Source organism: Mustelus asterias, chromosome 2, assembly GCF_964213995.1.
Source record: "Mustelus asterias chromosome 2, sMusAst1.hap1.1, whole genome shotgun sequence".
Lineage (NCBI taxonomy): Eukaryota > Metazoa > Chordata > Chondrichthyes > Carcharhiniformes > Triakidae > Mustelus > Mustelus asterias.
In genome coordinates this window covers 146700882-146719188 of record NC_135802.1, presented here as the reverse complement: position 1 = coordinate 146719188, position 18307 = coordinate 146700882, and the positions used below count along the sequence as shown (strand labels likewise).

The 18307-nt window shown below is 41.5% G+C and overlaps 1 protein-coding gene across 1 annotated transcript in view; it reads right to left on the bottom strand.

Annotated features, from left to right (window-relative positions):
- Nucleotides 1–2926: 2926 nt before the first annotated feature.
- LOC144481213 (uncharacterized) overlaps nt 2927–18307 on the bottom strand; it is a 69476-nt gene continuing 54095 nt past the window's right edge. Inside the window, exons 15-19 of the mRNA XM_078200731.1 lie at nt 16907–17017; nt 14008–14663; nt 11347–11532; nt 6153–6326; nt 2927–3413 (exon numbers count right to left, since the gene is read on the bottom strand). Of these exons, the coding sequence (XP_078056857.1) occupies nt 2927–3413; nt 6153–6326; nt 11347–11532; nt 14008–14663; nt 16907–17017 (1614 nt within the window). The remainder of the gene's footprint in view (nt 3414–6152; nt 6327–11346; nt 11533–14007; nt 14664–16906; nt 17018–18307) is intronic.

The window sequence follows — 18307 nt, the reverse complement described above, 5'->3', positions numbered from 1 at the left end:
CTCGACAAGTTAGAGCCATATTAGATGTCTAGCCAAGATCGAAAACGTTCCTGAAACCATATGGTTTTGTCTGCCATGCTTGGCAAAATTGAGTAGAATTACAACACAGAGATAGGTGGCCTGACCAGTCTATGCCAGTGTTTGTTCCACATGAACCTCCTTCCCCATTACTTTACCTAACCCTGTCAGCATATGGCTTCTATTCCTTTCTCTCTCAAGTACTTATCCAGTTTTCCTTAAGTGCATCTATGTCACTGGTCAATCATTAAAGATTTATCAATTTATTGAAATTGAAGATGTGACTCTGCTATTAAATATTGGGAGCTGTTTTACTTCACAAATACCCAATTCACCTTCACATTTTTTTCACTTTTTGACAATGTTTATGACTGCAATGCAACAGATACTGTTGTGAAAGACCTCCGTCCTTTCTTGTGGCGAGACCTGGTCTGTCTTATATAACAGCTGGATGGAGGAATACCAGTGTAAATTCAATCACATTCAGTGAAGGCAGGACATTAAAGCAACTTCAGCTGACTTTTCAGGGAGCACGAATCTCTTGAGCAATCATTTAAAGTTGCTCTTTCACATTGGAACAGCCAAATTGGCCCTGTGTGAGGGACCATGACTAAAAATTCCGTTACTGAGAAATTACCTGTTGAATCACATTAGTGAAGTTATTTAGCTGACCCAAGACATTAATGTTATGCTTAGATTTTTGTTGACGAGCATGTTCTAGTGTATTAGAATTACATAGAATGTATAGCACAGAAACATGCTCCTTGATCCAAATCTTCTTTGCTGGTGTTTAAGTCAGCAAGGGGCACCTCCACTTCCTCTGCCTAACCCCCATCAGATTATCTTTCTGCTTCCTTCTCCCTCTTGCTTCTCAAATTTGCTATTCATCTCAGTTACTCCTTGTGGTAGGAATCTCCACACTCCAACTACTTGTATGGATAAAGAAGTTTCTCCTGAATTCCTTGTTGGTTTGGCCCCTAGTTTTACTCTCCCCACAAACAGGTCGTCTTTAGTATGTGGTAGGATCTCGCTGACCTGACATTACTGACACAGTTCAAAGTGGCATAGGCAATACTTTCTAACAGCATTAAACAAGTTAGTTTCAGTGTCATATTCATGCCGCAAAGAAAACCCCAAGACTCTCTCTTGTAGTTCAACTATACAGCGGTGCAATGGTTAGCACTGCTGCCTCACAGCGCCAGGGACCCGGGTTCAATTCCCAGCTTGGGTCACTGCCTGTGCGGAGTTTGCACGCTCTTTCCGTGTCTGCGTGGGTTTCCTCCAGGTGCTCTGGTTTCCTCCCACAGTCCAAAAGACATGCTGCTTAGGTGCATTGGCCATGCTAAATTCTCCCTCAGTGTACCCGAACAGGCATCAGAATGTAGCAACTAGGAGATTTTCATAGTAACTTCATTGCAGTGTTAATGTAAGCCTACTTGTGACACTAATAAATAAACTTTAAACTTGAAAGATGCTTTCTAGAACTCGAGTTTGTATTGAATTGAGAAATACATTCCATTGCTCTTACAATCGAGTAGTAATCTTATTGTAACTGCAGCACTGAGCGAATCGAGACATCTGAATAAGCAGTTTTTTAAATCCAGCAAAGTTTACTCAAACCCACTACATTCATACTCTTGAGCACAATCCAGATATTGTAAAATACTTTGACTCAAACTATTACGTCACAGTTCGGGGGGTGAGCCAGAGATATGTTTACACAAAAAAGTGCCAAGTATTTAAAAAGGGATAATGTAATTTTTTATGACTAACGTGACACGAATTTGATGATTCCATACCTTGATGACTATATGGACCTAAGAATTAGATGGTGCAGTTTTGTGATGTGCTGATTTTTTTTTAGAAGGTTTAAAGCCTAAACAAATTGTGCAATTTATAGGTGGTTTAAGGCTATCACAATCTTTGTACTATATCAATCTGTTTAGACTACAGATCACTCTTTCATCTCCTACATTGTGGATTAATACAATTATAATTTACTGATGATTGAAGAGGCAACAGGAAAAAACGAGCTAAAGTTTCTTTGCAAACAGTCAGATTATCCAAAATGTTGTTTACATTCTAGCTTTCTTACTGTTTGTTGTGAACCTGTTGTCAAAAGCAGTAGTTTAAAAAAAAACTTATCTGGATTTTGTAATGAGCAAATGTTTTAATTATTGATGCATATTGTACAGTCAGATCATATTGTGACACCTAAAGTTAAATTAAATGAACTTGCCTGTTTGGGTTTATTCATTCAGGTTGAAGACAATTCGGAAGTGCTTTTGTGAAATGTGTTTTGAAGGTTTAAGATATTTGGTAACATTGTATGGAGGCAGGGCAATGCTTGTTTAACAAGTTAAGTTAATTTGTGGATTTTCTGTGTGCAATGTTGAGGGAATTAACTTCACCCACAGGGTGTGTCTTATTCCATTCTGTTAGCACTCTCTCTAGGTTTCAAGATATTGGGTAGTATGTTTTCACTAAATGTTAACTGGTGTTGAGGAAAAATGTGTTTTGCATGTTAGTGTTGGTAATTGTGTGCTTTTCATTTTGACTGTTTTTTGACCTAAATGTATTGATTTTTATTAACTTCAGATTATCATTGGAAAAACCAAAAATGCAGACATAGGTCTGTTTAGGTAGGCACCCATCTTTATTCTTGGTGCTCTTTTCCGTATGACAGTAAAGAATGTTATCAATGAACAGAATAGGTTTACTGTTTACTCACAATCACACAGCTAATCCATTACACTGCTGCTCATGATTAGATTCTACATTTTCTCAAAACATAGCTATCTTTGGATCAGATCTTCTAGTTACACATTTTACTTTTTGTAAAAGGATTAACTTGAAAAGACCAAATGTTTTGTATTTTTAAAAAAAAGGTTTGAAATAAAAGTGTTTTTCAAAACTTAGTGTGAATGTTTTCATCAGTAATTCCCTTGAAAGGTACTTCAAACATTTTGGACAGTACAAGTGGATCTTGCAATTTCTTCACCTTTTTCTGTTGCATGTACAATTTGCACACCAGTCCCAAAATAAGAAATGCTTCGATGAATAGGAGAGCAAAACTAACGTAGAACGCAGTGATTATTTCTTCAGGAGTCAGGTTCATTGACAGAATATCTTGGGTTCCTCCATTACACGGTACTGTAGACTGGGTGCTGGAAGGGCTCGCCGTTGTCATATTGTTCGCAGGTGAAGGTGACTCTCTATTACACCATTCCTCCGATTGCATCCTGAGGACAGTTTTGCTCCAAAAGGTTGTCTGCTGCCTGCGGTAAGATCTGCTTATCCAGCCTGATCTGTCTGCAGTGAAGTTTACAAATTCTGTGCCAGTGGCTGTGTAGTTGGGCCAGCTCGATATCCTGTGAGGTCCTCTATTTGGGTTACTGTGAAAATTAAAGAAACATTAGAAACAGAAATAGGCCGTTCAAGCCACTATCCAGTCAGTCATGGCTGACCTGCACTCCAGTTCCCATTTGCCTGCCTTTACTCCTTATCCCTTGATACTCTTGTCTCTCAACAGAATACCACCGATCGCTGAAAAAACTCTAGTTAACTGAGTATCCACAACATTTATGCGGAGTGTTCCAGATTGTCACCATTCTCAATGTGGAAATTGCTTACTGATTTCATAATAATCTTGCTCTGACTGCAAGATTATGCCAACAATACGTTCAAAAGAGAAACTTGGAAGTTCTTTTAAAACTATGTACTCCTAACATCTGCTAGAATTTCATAGTCTCAAGAGCAATATTCTTCACTGCATTGGCAGTACGTGGCCAAAGTGAAGCGAATTGGATGATTTCAAAGTTTCAAGTGTGTTTGGGCTGACTGTACAAAATCTAATTTAGAACCCAGTGCCAACTAAGAGTGAAATCACATCGTTTTTGTGAAGATTTGGAATTATGCTTCATTTTGGTCTTAGGTGTATGTCAGGGATGGCTGGAGTGCAACTTGCGAGCTACATGAAACTTGTGAAACACTGGAGGGAGATAACCAAGTGCACCCTCAGGCATGAACTGCTTGTTCAAAGGAGAGAATCGGAGAGCAGGCAACAGCACTGGGGGGAGGTCACAAACAAAAATCAAGCATTTATTTCAGCTCATCTCAATTTTTTTTTCTGCTGTTTAGCGAATCCATGATTGATCCAGTGTCCATCCTCGTACCTTTGCGAGGTTTCTTTCAGAATTTCCCACCAGTCTGGTGTAGAGATGCATGTCTTGATCAATGCCATTTTGGAGAAGCCTCTCCCATTTATTGAATCATACAGTACAGAAGGAGGCCATTTGGCCCATCGAGTCTGCACTGATCACAATTACAGCCAGGCCCTATTCCTGTAACCCCATGTATTTACCCTAGCTTTTTCCCCCTGGCACTAAGGACAATTTAGCATAGGCAATCAACCTAACTCGCACATCTCTGGAGTGTAGGAGGAAACCGGAGCATCTGGAAGGAACCCAAGCAGACACGGTGAGAATGTGCAAACTCCACATAGACAGTCACCCAAGCCAGGAATTGAACCCAGGTCCCTGGCGTTATGAGGCAGCAGTGCTAACGACTGTGCCGCCCCAATTTTCTAACAATTTTTGGCGCAGCATGCTGCTATGAATCACTGTACTCTACGATGAAGTTAGTAAAATAGAAACGTTATGCAACTCTTACAAATCAACATGTGATAGAACTCCTTAACAACATAATCAGCCTATTTTCAAAGACTAGTATCCAGGATGGAAACTCAAGGCCTCTATCTCTAATAGTGATTAGCCCTGATAGTTAAGTATCATCTTACTGGAGTGATATTGTTGTAATAGTTTTATATGGTGGAATTTAATTTAAGCAAGCACATTAATTGAATACAGGTAAAATATAATTTAGAATCTAAATTGTTTTGTACTTTGATTATTCAAGTTAAAAGAAAACTTGCATACATTAGTAACATTCTTGCATGCATATAATTTTTGTACAATTTACGCTTATATTTTTGTTAAATATATTTTCTCAAGGTGTGCAATAGTAATGAAAATGTGTCTGTAAAGGTTGTCTCTGTCTTGCAGCACTCGAATTTTCATAGAATCTCTACAGAGCAAAAGGAGACTATTCGGCCCATCAAGTCTGTATCAACCACAATCCTACCCAACCCCTATTCCTGTAACCCTCATATTTACCCTGCTAAACCTCCTGACACTAAGGTTAATTTAGCGTGGCCAATCAACCTAACCCACACATCTTTGGACTGTGGGAGAAAACTGGAGCACCCGGAGGAAACCCACGCGAACACAGGGAGAATGTGCAAACTTCACACAGACAGTGACCTGAGGCTGGAATTGAACCCGGGTCTCTGGTGCTGTGGGGTAGCAGTATTCACCACTCTGCCACCGTGCTGCCCAGAATGTCTGAAGATTATAGTATGTGGCCCTAAGATTCAGGAAGTTTGACCACCCATGGATATGTCATGGCAAAGAAAATATTTGTTTCCGATAACTAAACTGCATAGATGTGCACACTCATTTATGGCATTGGTGAAATGCCAAGGTACAATTTTGATATCAGGAGCCTAGATCCCCTGGCTGCTGTGCTGTTGCTCTTCCTTGTACTCATTATAAGAACAGTTTTGGTAGAGGCCTGAAAGCGGATCACTTATCCTTGGATGGGGAAAGGTGGGGAGTGTGAATAATGAGAGGTCTGGGATGATAGCAAGAGATTTGTTTTAATATATTCATTCCGGGGATGTGGACTTTGGCTAGGCCAGGATTCATTGCCCGTCCCTAATTGCCCTTGAGAAGGAGGTGGTGATGTGTCGTTTTGAATTTCTGCAGTCCCTGAAGTGTAGGTACACCCACAGTGCTGTTAGAGAGGGAGTTCCAATATTTCAACCTGATGACAGAGAAGGAACGGTGATATATTTCCAGGTCTGGATGGTGAATGAATGAAGGGAACCTTCAGGTGTTCCCATGTATCTGCTTCCCTTGTCCTTCTAGGTGATGGTGGTCATCGGTTTGGAAGATGCTGTCTAAGGAGGCATGGTGAGTTCCTGCAGTGCAGCTTGTAGATGGTACACATTGCTGCTACGTTCTGTCAGTGGTGAAATAGAACTTATTTTAACTTCACTGGAAATATTTCCTTACCCGCTGTGTGCGAAATTTGTCCAGTAAGCCATGAGACTGAAAGATAGCTGTTTCTCTGCTTCAGTGTATTGGTGGGTTGGATTTCTGGCAACAGGATCTCCAAGTAGATAAAGCAAATCATCCAAGTGAGAAGCCCCAATCCATGCAAGTTTCTGGGAAAAGGAGGAAGGATGGCTGGAAAGAAAAGTAGCACTTAATTTATTTTTTCTAAATGAAATTGACACGTAATTCCTAGCGAGTGCAGCTACTTCCACAGAACCACCCTTAATATGAATTGACTAAGTATAGTCAAAGGATGGTCTATTAGGAATCTTGTCTCATTACATCAGTAAGGTCGTACTTGAGTTTGGCATTGAGGAATTTTTTTTAGAGAGAGCTTTGCTCCATATCTGATGAGCTTGACCAGAGAGTGTTACTTAACCCATTTTTATGGTCACCAAGTGTTAAGTTCACTTGCACTTTGTGGGAGCACAAATAAATAAGATTACCATTATTACTATTACACTGTCTACACTTCCCGCTGCCTCGGCAAAGCAGCCAGCATAATTAAGGACCCCACGCACCCCAGACATTCCCTCTTCCACTTTCTTCCGTCGGGAAAAAGATACAAAAGTCTGGGGTCAGGTACCAACTGACTCAAGAGCAGTTTCTTCCCTGCTGCCGTCAGACTTTTGAATGGACCTACCTTGCATTAAGTTGATCTTTCTCTGCACCCTAGCTATGACTGTAACACTACATTCTGCACTCTCTTGTTTCCTTCTCTATGAACTTCTGTCTGTATAGTGCGCAAGAAACAATACTTTTCACTGTATGCGTAACAATAATAAATCAAATCAAATCAAAAATACAGATAAAAATAAAGTGCTGGAAAGACTCGGCAGGTCTCATAGCATCTGTGGAGAGAGAAAAACAGAGTTAAGGTTTTGAGTCCAATATGACTCAATTTCTGAACTCATATTGGGCTCCAAATATTAATTCTGTTTCTTGCTCCACGGATATGCTAAGTTTTTCCAGCACTTTGTTTTTTCATTTCAGACAGCATCTGCAGTATTTAGCTTTTATTGTACCATTCTACAGACACTTTTAAAAAACCAGTCAAACTGCAATACTGTTAGGTATAATTACTTCTAATAACCCATGGATGTGTCTGATTTTATAATATAGTGACTGGGGCTTTGACTATTTACAACATAGGTTTTTTTTTACACCTACTCCAACATAAAATTGAAGAGTTTGAACCAAGCAAGAACTTCCTGAATATTCATTTTAGACTTGCTGTTTTAAATATTGGAGTCATTATCCCAACCCAAAAATAAACAGCACATTGGCCCTTGGCAATGTCCTTCAATAACAGAGGAGCCTCAATGGTCTTAAGAACTGAAAAGTCAACTTTGGAGAGCTGTCTAATCAAAAGTGTACAGCTTGAATGAGTACTTTACATTAATGAATAAAGATTTGAACCAATTGAGAATAAATAATTCCAGTCCAATTCTAATCTCAACAGCAGATAAATCCCTCTTTTGTTTTATCAACTGTTTGCCCAATCAAATTGAACTATAACTGCACAGGATTCATGTGAATAGTGATCGAACCCTTTTGTGGTCCTGTGCTGTTCGTTTAATCCTCCTTTTACAGTCTCAGAACAATTCAGGGGCGAATACTGAAAGCTTTGCAAAGATTAATTAGGCTCAGGATTACTAATGTGACTCCTCTGCCTTTTTAACAAAAGGATACACCAATTAGCATAATAAGTTGCCTGAGAAATCATGATTTGAGATGCTGCGCATTTTGAAATGCATGCGCTAATTACAGGCGTAGATTTGGTAAAGGCATGTTATTCTGACAAATTTAATGAGTTCTTTTGAAAGGTGATGGATTGAATAGATAAAAGGAATACAGTATGTGCGCTCTCTATGAATTTCCAGATTGCATTCTCTGAGGCCAGTTTTGGTATCAAGACTTCACCCTCAGCCCAAGACAGAACATACAGGAAAGGCAGCAATAGAAGTGTGAGGGGAGAGAGAGAGAGAGTGACAAAGCAATTAAAAGTAAGTTGCACAAAGGTAGCATCTTAAACCGGAGTACTTAAACCTGTGAATTTGGTAAGTGAGGGAGTTTTGAGAATTGATCTCTTTCTAATGTCAAGTTTGTATTTAACTTAATAATGGTAAATTGTAGTTTCTTTCAGTCTTTAGAGATAAACAAATATAGTCTCTGCCTAGATGGTAACTAGATAGAACTGGTTCCCTAGCCAGCAGTAGCTGGTTCATCTCACTGGAATCTGAGCTGGTATAAATACAGGAGGCTTTGCATGCACACACACAAAGTAAGTTGCTCAAAGACGGCAGCACAAGACTGAGTGTGGCAACTTCAAGTGCTTAAATCTAGAAATATGGTAGGGAAGGGAGTTCAGTGCTATTCTGTTCTTTTACAAAAAGGAATGGCCCAAGAGTGGGAGATGGTGAGATCCAAAAGCTAGAATAATAGAATCCCTGACGGTGCAGGAGGAGGTCATTCAGCCCATTGAGTCTGCACCAACTCTCTGACGGAGTGTCTTTTTTGCACCAACTCTCTGACGGAGTGTCTTTTTTGCACCAACTCTCTGACGGAGTGTCTTTTTTGCACCAACTCTCTGATGGAGTGTTTTACCCAAGCTCTGCCCCCCCCCCCCACCCCATCCCCGTAACCCCGCAGATTCACCATGGCTAACCCATTTAACCCACACATCTTTGGACACTAAGGGGCGATTTAGCATAGCCAATCCATCTAAACTGCACATCTTTATTGAAGTGTACAGTTAGGTAATCGGTAAGTTTTAAGTTTCCCCCCTCTAAACTGTGGCAGTAGTTTAAATTGGTATTGGGGCGATACAAGTATTATATTAAAATTATGACAATGAGTTAAATTCCATAATATAACTATGGATAATAACTGAGTGATATTCTAAACTTGAAAACTAATTAATTAAGTAAAAACAAAATAAGGATACTAAGGCAGGTGATGTGTTGCAGCTGTAAGATGTGGGAGGTGGTGGATATCTGTATGATCCATGGCAACCACATTTGCAGTAAGTGTCTGCAGCTTGAGGAACTTTGGCTCCAAGTTGATGAGCTGGAGCCTGAGCTTCAGACATTGCAATACTTCAGGGAGAAAGAAATTTACCTGGACACTTGGTTCTGAAGGCAGTCATACCCATTAGGCTACTTCAGATTTGATCTATTGTCAGGGATAGGAGGGCGTGATTAAGAAAGGCAGGTATGAGGATCCAGAGGTTCCAGCAAAAATTGGCAGACGAGTATAATGTGGGAAAATATGATGTCCATCTTTGTAGGAAGAATAGGAAAGCAAAATATTATTTAAATTGAAATGGAAGAATCCCACAGTACAGAGGGATCGGGATGTCCTTGTACATTAATCACAAAAAGGTTTGAATGCAGGCAAAGAAAGTAATTAGGAAAGCAAATTGAATGTTGGCCTTGTGGTACGGGGGATGGAGTATGAAAGTAGGGAAGTTTTACTACAGCTGTATAGGGCACGGTGAGATCACACCTGGACTACTTTGTATAGTTTTGTTCTTCTTACTTAAGGAAGAGATACTTACACTAGAGTTATTTTTAAGTTTAGTTATTAGTGTCACAAGTAGGCTTACATTAACACTGCAAAGCAGTTACTGTGAAAACCCCCTAATCGCCACACTCCGGCGCCTGTTCGGGTACACTGAGGGAGAATTTAGCGTGGCCAATGCACCTAACCAAGACGACTTTCGGACTCTGGGAGGAAACTGGAGCATCCGGAGGAAACCCCATGCAAACACAAGGAGAATGAGCAGACTCCGCACAGATAGTGACCCAAGCTGAGAATCAAACCCGGGTCCCTGGAGCTGTGAGGCTGCATTGCTAACCACTGTGCCACCTGAGGAGCAGTTCAGAGAAAGTTTACTCGGCTGATTGCTGGGATGAAGGGGTTAACTTATGAGGAAAGGGTTGGGCCCATACTCTTTGGAGTTTAGAAGAATGAAAGGTGACATCGAAACATATAAGATTCTGATATCAATAAATTAGATGCTTCCTCTCGTGGGGGAATCTAGAACTCGGAAGCATAGCTTAAAAATAAGGCGTCTCCCATTTAAAATGAAGATGAGGAGGAATCTCTTCTCTCATAGAGTTCTTTATCCCAGAGAGCAGTGGAGGATGGGTCATTGAATATATTCAAGACTGAGTAGGACAGATTTTTGATTGTCAACAAAATCGATGGTTATGGGGACAGGCAAGAAGGAAGTTAACACAAAGAGATCAGGTGTGATCTTATTGAATGGTGGAGCAGGATAAATAGCCTACTCCTGCTCCTAATTTTTATTATATCCTTAGATGTATTCGCTTTTAGAGCCAATGAAGCTCTTTTTGAAGTGCAAACAGTTGTTTTGTAGGCCGACGTGGCAGCCAACACATGCACAGCCAGATCCCGCAAATGCCAATGAGCTAAATGGCCAATTGAGGTTGATGAGGTTGGTTGAGGGTTTTAGTGTTATCTAAGATATTAAGAAAATCCCCCTGTCTTTCAAATAGCCCAACTTTTTATACGAATCTGTAGAACCTGATGGGCCTTGATTTAATATGTATTCAAAGGCAGCATCTCCAACAGTACGGTTGTCTTGGATTATCATAGAATCCCTACAATGTAGAGAAGGCCATTTGGCCCATCGAGCCTGCACTGACAACAATCCCACCCAGGCCCTATCCCCATAACCTCATGTATTTACCCTACTAATCCCCCTGACACTAAGGGGCAATTTAGCATAGCCAATCAACCTAACCCACACATATTTGGACTGTGGGAGGAAACCGGAGCATCCAGAGGAAACCCACGCAGACATGAGGAGAATGTGCAAATTCCACACACAAATTCCATTCAATTCCACGGAATTGAACTTGGGTCCCTAGCTCTGTAAGGCAACAGTGCTAACCATATGCTTAAGTCTTGGAGTGAAGCTTGAATGCACAAGCTAACTCACGGGTGAGCATACTATCACTGTGTCAAATTTGAGTGAGAAACAAGGAAAATGAAATGTTTTTTCTCCAGAAGCTGAACTATGAGAAATGTCATGCAAAAAAAAATAGTGCATGCCTCTTTCAAATCATTCTGAGTACACTATGGAATTTTTCAAGTCAGTTCTACAGCTTCAGAGGTACTTTACCTGTAAATATACAGAAACGTTTCTGCCCTGCTTGAGTGTTGGTCTGCTAATTGGTAACTTGGTGTCAACCACTTGTGGTCCTGAACTAGGTCTCTGAAACCATCTCTGAGGGCAGCTGGGTCATTTGGGCAAATGAAATCTCGGTACGAATAGCTGATGACATCCGCAATCTGGGATGGATTGAATCTGCAGGAAATTACATTGGGAGTTAGTACTTGCTTGGCAACCAGACAGACATTGCATAGAAACCGCACTGCATTTGGAACCTTCAAAACTAGAAGCAGAATGAAGCTATTTCCACCTTTGGATCTGTGAAAGAGTTTTATCAGAGATCCATGGTGGACCATTGGAACTTCATGGATATTCAAGATGCATAGGCAACTCTTCATGGTCCACCTAGTTTTCCTTCTACCATCCTGATAGATGTGTGATCAACAATAATGGGTTTGTTCACTGATCATACCAATTAATCCTATCAATTAAACTACAACAGATCCAGACACCTGACTTACACAAAGCCCCCAATAATGAAGGGCTCTGAGGCCCATTGGTCGAAGTTCACCTGTTCCACCCTAATATGCCGCACTTGCATTTTAATTGTCTCAAATTACTCATAACTTATATTCTGAGATGTTATTTCCTGAAAGAAGCTTTAGGGGTGTTACAGAATCTCCATGGTAACAAAGGAGGATGTAATAAAGATAACTAAGTTCTGTAAATAAAATAATCTGGCATGAAAAATAGAAATCTTGATCTAAGAGAAGGAAATTAGGGGATTTAGTTAAAACAAATAATCAGTCATTGAATTCAGGAGATGACTGAAGTGTTTACCAATGATAGGAACTTGGTTCTGCTGACCTTTGGTTATAAGGAGCAGAAATTCCCCAAATTCAAGAATCGCTGGCTTGCAAACAACCTGTATTTACAGTCTTCAAGCGTTCCCAGGACCCTTTGGTAGGGGAGCTTTCACTTTCACTACTCTAGACTCAAGTTTTTAGGTGTCCAGATCATCAACAACCTGTCCTGGTCTCCCCATGCGAACACTATAGTTAAGAAAGCCCACCAACACCTCTACTTTCTCAGAAGACTAAGGAAATTTGGCATGTCAGCTACGACTCTCACCAACCTTTACAGATGCAGCATAGAAAGCATCCTTTCTGGTTGTATCACAGCTTGGTATGGTTCCTGCTCTGCACAAGACTGCAAGAAACTACAAAAGGTCATGAATGTAGCCCAATCCATCACGCAAACCAGCCTCCTATCCATTGACTCTATCTACACTTCCCACTGCCTCGGAAAAGCAGCCAGCATAATTAAGGATCCCACACACCTCGGACATTCTCTCTTCCACCTTCTTCCGTCAGGAAAAAGCTACAAAAGTCTGAGGTCACATACCAACAGATTCAAGAACAGCTTCTTCCCTGCTGCTGTCAGACTTTTGAATGGACCTACCTTGCATTAAGCTGATCTTTCTCTACATCCTAGTTATGACTGTAACACTACATTCTGCACTGTCTTGTTTCCTTCTCTATGAACAGTATACTTTGTCTGTATAGCGCGCAAGAAACAATACTTTTCACTGTATACAAATACATGTGACAATAATAAATCAAATCAAATCAAATTTAGACAGTTGAGGAATTTTGGAAAGATTTTAAGATAAAGCAGGAAAATTCATGTTTTTCAATTGGTCAGTACAATCTGCACCATGACTCTCTGGTCACCTCTGAAGGTTCTTGAGGAATACCTCTGAGGAATTTTCTTGGGGCTGGGAGTGGAGGTAGTTGTTCTAATTGCCCTCCATCGATTTAGCATAAACCGAGGAAAAGTTGACTGGAAGAACAGCTGAGGAAATTCCTGACTTCTAATTGATTAGGTAAATGTAGATAGATACAGAGGACAGGATTTTCTGGCCGCGCTCGCCCCAAGGCCAGAAATTCCCACCCGAGGTCAATGGACCTTTGCAAGGTCCATCCCCACCCATTATGATTGGGCGGGGGCGGACAGGAAAATTCCGCCCATAGTGAGCATCAGATGGATCAACAATTCAAACCCATGAATGTGGGATGTTGCACTTTAGGATGTTATTACTACGGTCCTTTCTCACCTAATGAAGGAGCAATACTCCGAAAGCTCGTGCTACCAAATAAACCTGTTAGACTTTAACCTGGTGTTGTGAGATTTCTTACTGTGCCCACCCCAGTCCAACGCCGGCATCTCCACATCATGGTCCTTTCTTTAAAGAAAGCTCCAATTCCATGGTGTGGACCTGAGCCCTATCAACCATGAAGGCCGTTGCTGGGTTTGCTGATTTTAATCAAGGCATTACATTAGTTTAAATGTCCAAGGTGAGGGAGAAATACAAAATCAGACAAGTTTTCTGATACTGATTTCTACTCCTTCCCAGTGTCTCCTGCTGGTAGGGTCATACATGGAGACATTAAGATCGGACAGAATTGAACTTGGCTGTGATTCCCTTTCCTATTTTACTCCCTCTCTCATCAGCCCCACTCAAACATCCTGCATTATCTGTGGCTCCTGCATGAAATATGGATGTAGTATTAAAAGACAGCTCTCTTGAACTATACCGCAACAGGAATGTGAGCGGAAAGAAAACTAGAGTGGAAAAATACATCAAGAAAGGACAAAACATATACATACCGGAAATGACTCTGGGCATAGTCCAGCACCAACTTGTTATAAGCCTCTGTGGCAATTCCATCACCGTTACCCAAAAGATCAGCAAGCTCAACCCCTGCCTCATTCTTTGTAAATCCTATAATATAAGGAACTTTCATATGGTTTCCTTTGAGAATTGAGTCCTGAGGCAGCTCCTGTAAGAAAACACCATCGACAATGGGAGGGAACTTTGGTCCATATTTTGGCTTGGGAACTGGGGCATTGAGAAGAGATTCCACTGGTTTTGTTCGGAGACATTCCACCATCTTTACATTCTCATCAATCGGACAGTCCAGCGCTTTTGCTAGCTCTCGGCTGGCAACAAGAGGGTCAGCGTGATTGTCGCCAGGCTTTGCGATGAAACCGGGCACCAAAGCATTGCCACTACTGGAGATGGCTCTGTGGAAGAGGCCTCTGGTTAGGGGCGACAACAGAAGATAACCCACCGCTAGCCCTCCAGCCCCGTGACCAAATAATGTGACAGAGCTGGGATCTCCTCCAAAGTTCTGGATGTTGTGTTTTATCCACTGAAGGCCTTTGGTCATGTCCAAGAAACCAAGGTTGCCGGGAGCATTCACATCCAGAGTGCTGAGAAAGCCAAGAGGCCCAAGACGGTAGTTGAATTCCACCACAACAACCTGCAGAGTCCAATTAATTATATCATAGGATTAGCTATATTAGCCCCATTCTAATCAAACCCAAGAACAACGGCCATTAACTAGAGCCCAAAAGGATCTCAAGGTGCTTAATTAAATAGGAGGGAAGTGAATAAATTGCAATAAAAGCAAAACGTGCTGGAAAGGTCCAGCAGCATTTGTGGAAAGTTTTTAAGTTTATTTATTCGTGTCACAAGTCTGCTTACATTAACACTGCAATGAAATTACTGTGAAAATTCCCTAGTTGCCACACTCCGGCACCTGTTCGGGTACACTGAGGGAGAATTTAGCATGGCCAATGCACCGAAACAGCACTGTGGACTGTGGGAAAAATCAGAACACCCGAAGGAAACCCACACAGACAATGTGCAGGTTCCACACAGACAGTGACCCAAGCCGGGAATCAAACCCAGGCCCCTGTCACTGTGGGGCAGCAGTGCTAATCACTGTGCCACCTGCGCCATGAGGGGAACAAAGTCCATGACTCTTTTTCAGAGAAAAAGCGGTCGTTTTATTTCAAATCTCCAGCATCTGCGGTGTTTTGCTTTTATTTCGGTGACTAAATTGAAGTATTTTAATACCTTGCTAGTAATTGCAACACCAGCCTCTCATGATCGTATTTCATATGAACTACCTTTTATTTAATTTATGGTTAAACTTTAATATGTTTTATCTTAGTTGCTGATTGAATCTCAACTACTCTCGCTCTCACTCCACCACAGAGAAAAGTTTGGGTATGCTTTTCTTTGTTTTAAAATAACGATACTTCATTGGAGAGAGAGATACGCACTGATTTCTGAAATGGATAACCGTCTAATCTGGATGGAGTTGAGTCTTTAGCTCAGTCAGAAAGTGTAGTGTTCCAATGCCACTCCAGACAGAAGTGGGATACAAGGGGATGCCAGAAAAATTGGTAGGCATGAAGGTTGGAAGCAATTTAGAACCCAGCAAAGGATGACAAAAAACTGATAAAGGAAGGGAAAAGAGAATATGAAGGCAAGCTAACAAGAAGGGGAGGTGATGGCCGAGTGGTATTATCACTGGACTATTAATCCAGAAACCTCAGCTAATGTTCTGGGGACCCAGGTTCAAATCCTGCCAAGCCAGATGTTTTTCTTCAAAAAAAAATCTGGAATTAAGAATCTACCGATGACCATGAAACCATTGTCGATTGTCGAAAAAACCCATCTGGTTCACTAATGTCCTTTAGGGAAGGAAATCTGCCAACTTTTCCCAGCCTGTATGTGACTCCAGAGCCCAGCAATGTGGTTGACTCTCAACTGCCCTCGGAAATGGCCTAGCAAGCCACTCAATTCAAGGGCAGCTAGGGATGGGCAATAAATACTGGCGAGCCAACGACACCCATGTCCCACGAATGAATAAAAAAAAGGAAATATAATGGCAGACTGTCAACATTTCTTTAGCTATGTGAAAAGGAAAAGATTATCTCGGAGAAATGTGGCCTGTTGTAGGTGGGGACGGGAGAGTTTATAATGGAGAACGGGGAAATGGCGGAGCGACTAAGCAATTACTTTTTGTCTGTCTTCACAGAAGGAGGTATAGAAAATCTCCCAGAAATACTAGGCAACCAAGGGGCTTGTGAAACTGAAGCACTGAAATAAATTAATATGAGTAAAGAGGTAGTACTTGTAAAGTTAACTGGATCGAAGGTTGATAAATCCCCTGAACAAGATGAGCTATGTCCCAGAGTGCTGAAGGAGGTGATTATAGAAATAATGGATGTACTGGTAGTTATCTTTCAAACTTCAATGGATTCTGGAAAGGTTCCTGCAGCTTGGAAAGTAGCAAATGTAAACCCCTATTTAGGAAGGGAAGGAGAGGGGGAATGGAGAACTTCAGTCCTGTTAGTTTGACCGTCAATGTTAGGGAAAATGTTCAAATCTATCATGAAGGACGTGATAACTGGAAACATGGAAAATATGGTAAAATTGGGCAGAGTCAACATGGAAGGAAAATCATGTTTGCCAAATCTGTTGGAATTTTTTGAGGTTGTTACCTGTAGCATTGATAAAGGAGAACTAGTGGATGTGGTGTATTTGGATTTTCAGAAGGCTTTTGATAAGGTCTCACACAAGGGGTCTGTAAACAAAATTAGAGCGCACAGGATTGGGGATGATATACTAGTATATACCACAAATCTGCAGCTCATTCCCCTCTTCCATGCCTCCAGGAAGACATGGATATTATCCGCATTCCTTTTTTACCTGTCCATATGCTGCGAGATTCTTCATGTCATGCGCCCCAGCCGCCCCTGACTGGAGGGAACCATGGTGAAAGTAAACCATAACGGGCAGAGATCGAGAACTGTTGCCTGTCTGTCAACAGAGATAAGTAAATACTTTCAAAACTGAATTATAAATGAATGTCGAGGTAATTTTTGAATTAATTATGCCATTGGTAACAAATGATTCACATTTCAACATCTCTTGAAGCACTTTCATAGAAGGTTGACACATCTAGATCATAGAGTCCTACAGTGCAGAAGGAGACCATTCAGCCCATCAAGTCTGCACCAATAACTATCCCACTGATGCCCTATCCCTGTAACACCACATGTTTATCCTGCTAATCCCTCTAACCCACGTATCCCAGGACACTAAGGGGCAATTCAGCATGGCCAATCAACCTAACTCGCACATCTTTGGAGTGTGGGAGGAAACCGGAGCACTCGAGGAAACCCACACAAACATGGGGAGAACGTGCAAACTCCACACAGACAGTGACCCAAGCCAGGAATCGAACCCAGGTCCCTGGAGCTGTGAGGCAGCAGTGCTAACCACTGTGCCACTGTGTCGCCCAGATTTCCACTTTTTTGGAATAATCAAACAATCCAGATTGTTTGAAAAAGAATAATCAAACAATCCAGATTATCGAATTTAATCCCTGTTTTCTATTTGATGTATATTTGTTTCTTCTGTTCTTCAGTCCAGCAAGACTCATGGAAAGTGATCAGTCGCCATTCTCTAGATGAGCCAGTAAGCAGAGGGCACAGATTTAAGGTAATTGGCACAATAGTCTGAGGGGAGATGAGGAGAAATGATTTTTGCACCATGGATTGTTACAATCTGGAGTGCAATTCCTTGAAAGGGTGGAGGAAGCAGATTCAAAAGATCTTTCAAAAGGGAATTGGATAAATACCTAAAAAAGGGAAAGAATATTGCAGGGTTATGGGGAAAGAGCAGGAAGTGTGGAATTAATTGGATAAATCTGAGTGTGAGGTTGCCAAACTCATTTCACTTTGTATTTTTACACCAGTCAGTCATGATTCCTGAGTGTTGTGTCTGACCCACTGTGCTATTCCACATCACATCGTTTCTCTTGACTTGGGGCGGCATGGTGACATGGTGGTTAGCACTGCTGCCTCGCAGTGCCAGGGACCCGGGTTTGATTCCCAACTCAGGTCACCGTCTGTGCGGAGTCTGCACGTTCTCCCGTGAATGCGTGGGTTTCCTCCGTGTGCTCCGGTTTCCTCCCACACTCTGAAAGACGTGCTGGTTAGGTGCATTGGCCGTGCTAAATTCTCCCTCAGTGTACCTGAACAGGCGCCGGAGTGTGGCGACTAGGGGATTTTCACAGCAACTTCATTGTAGTATTAATGTAAGCCT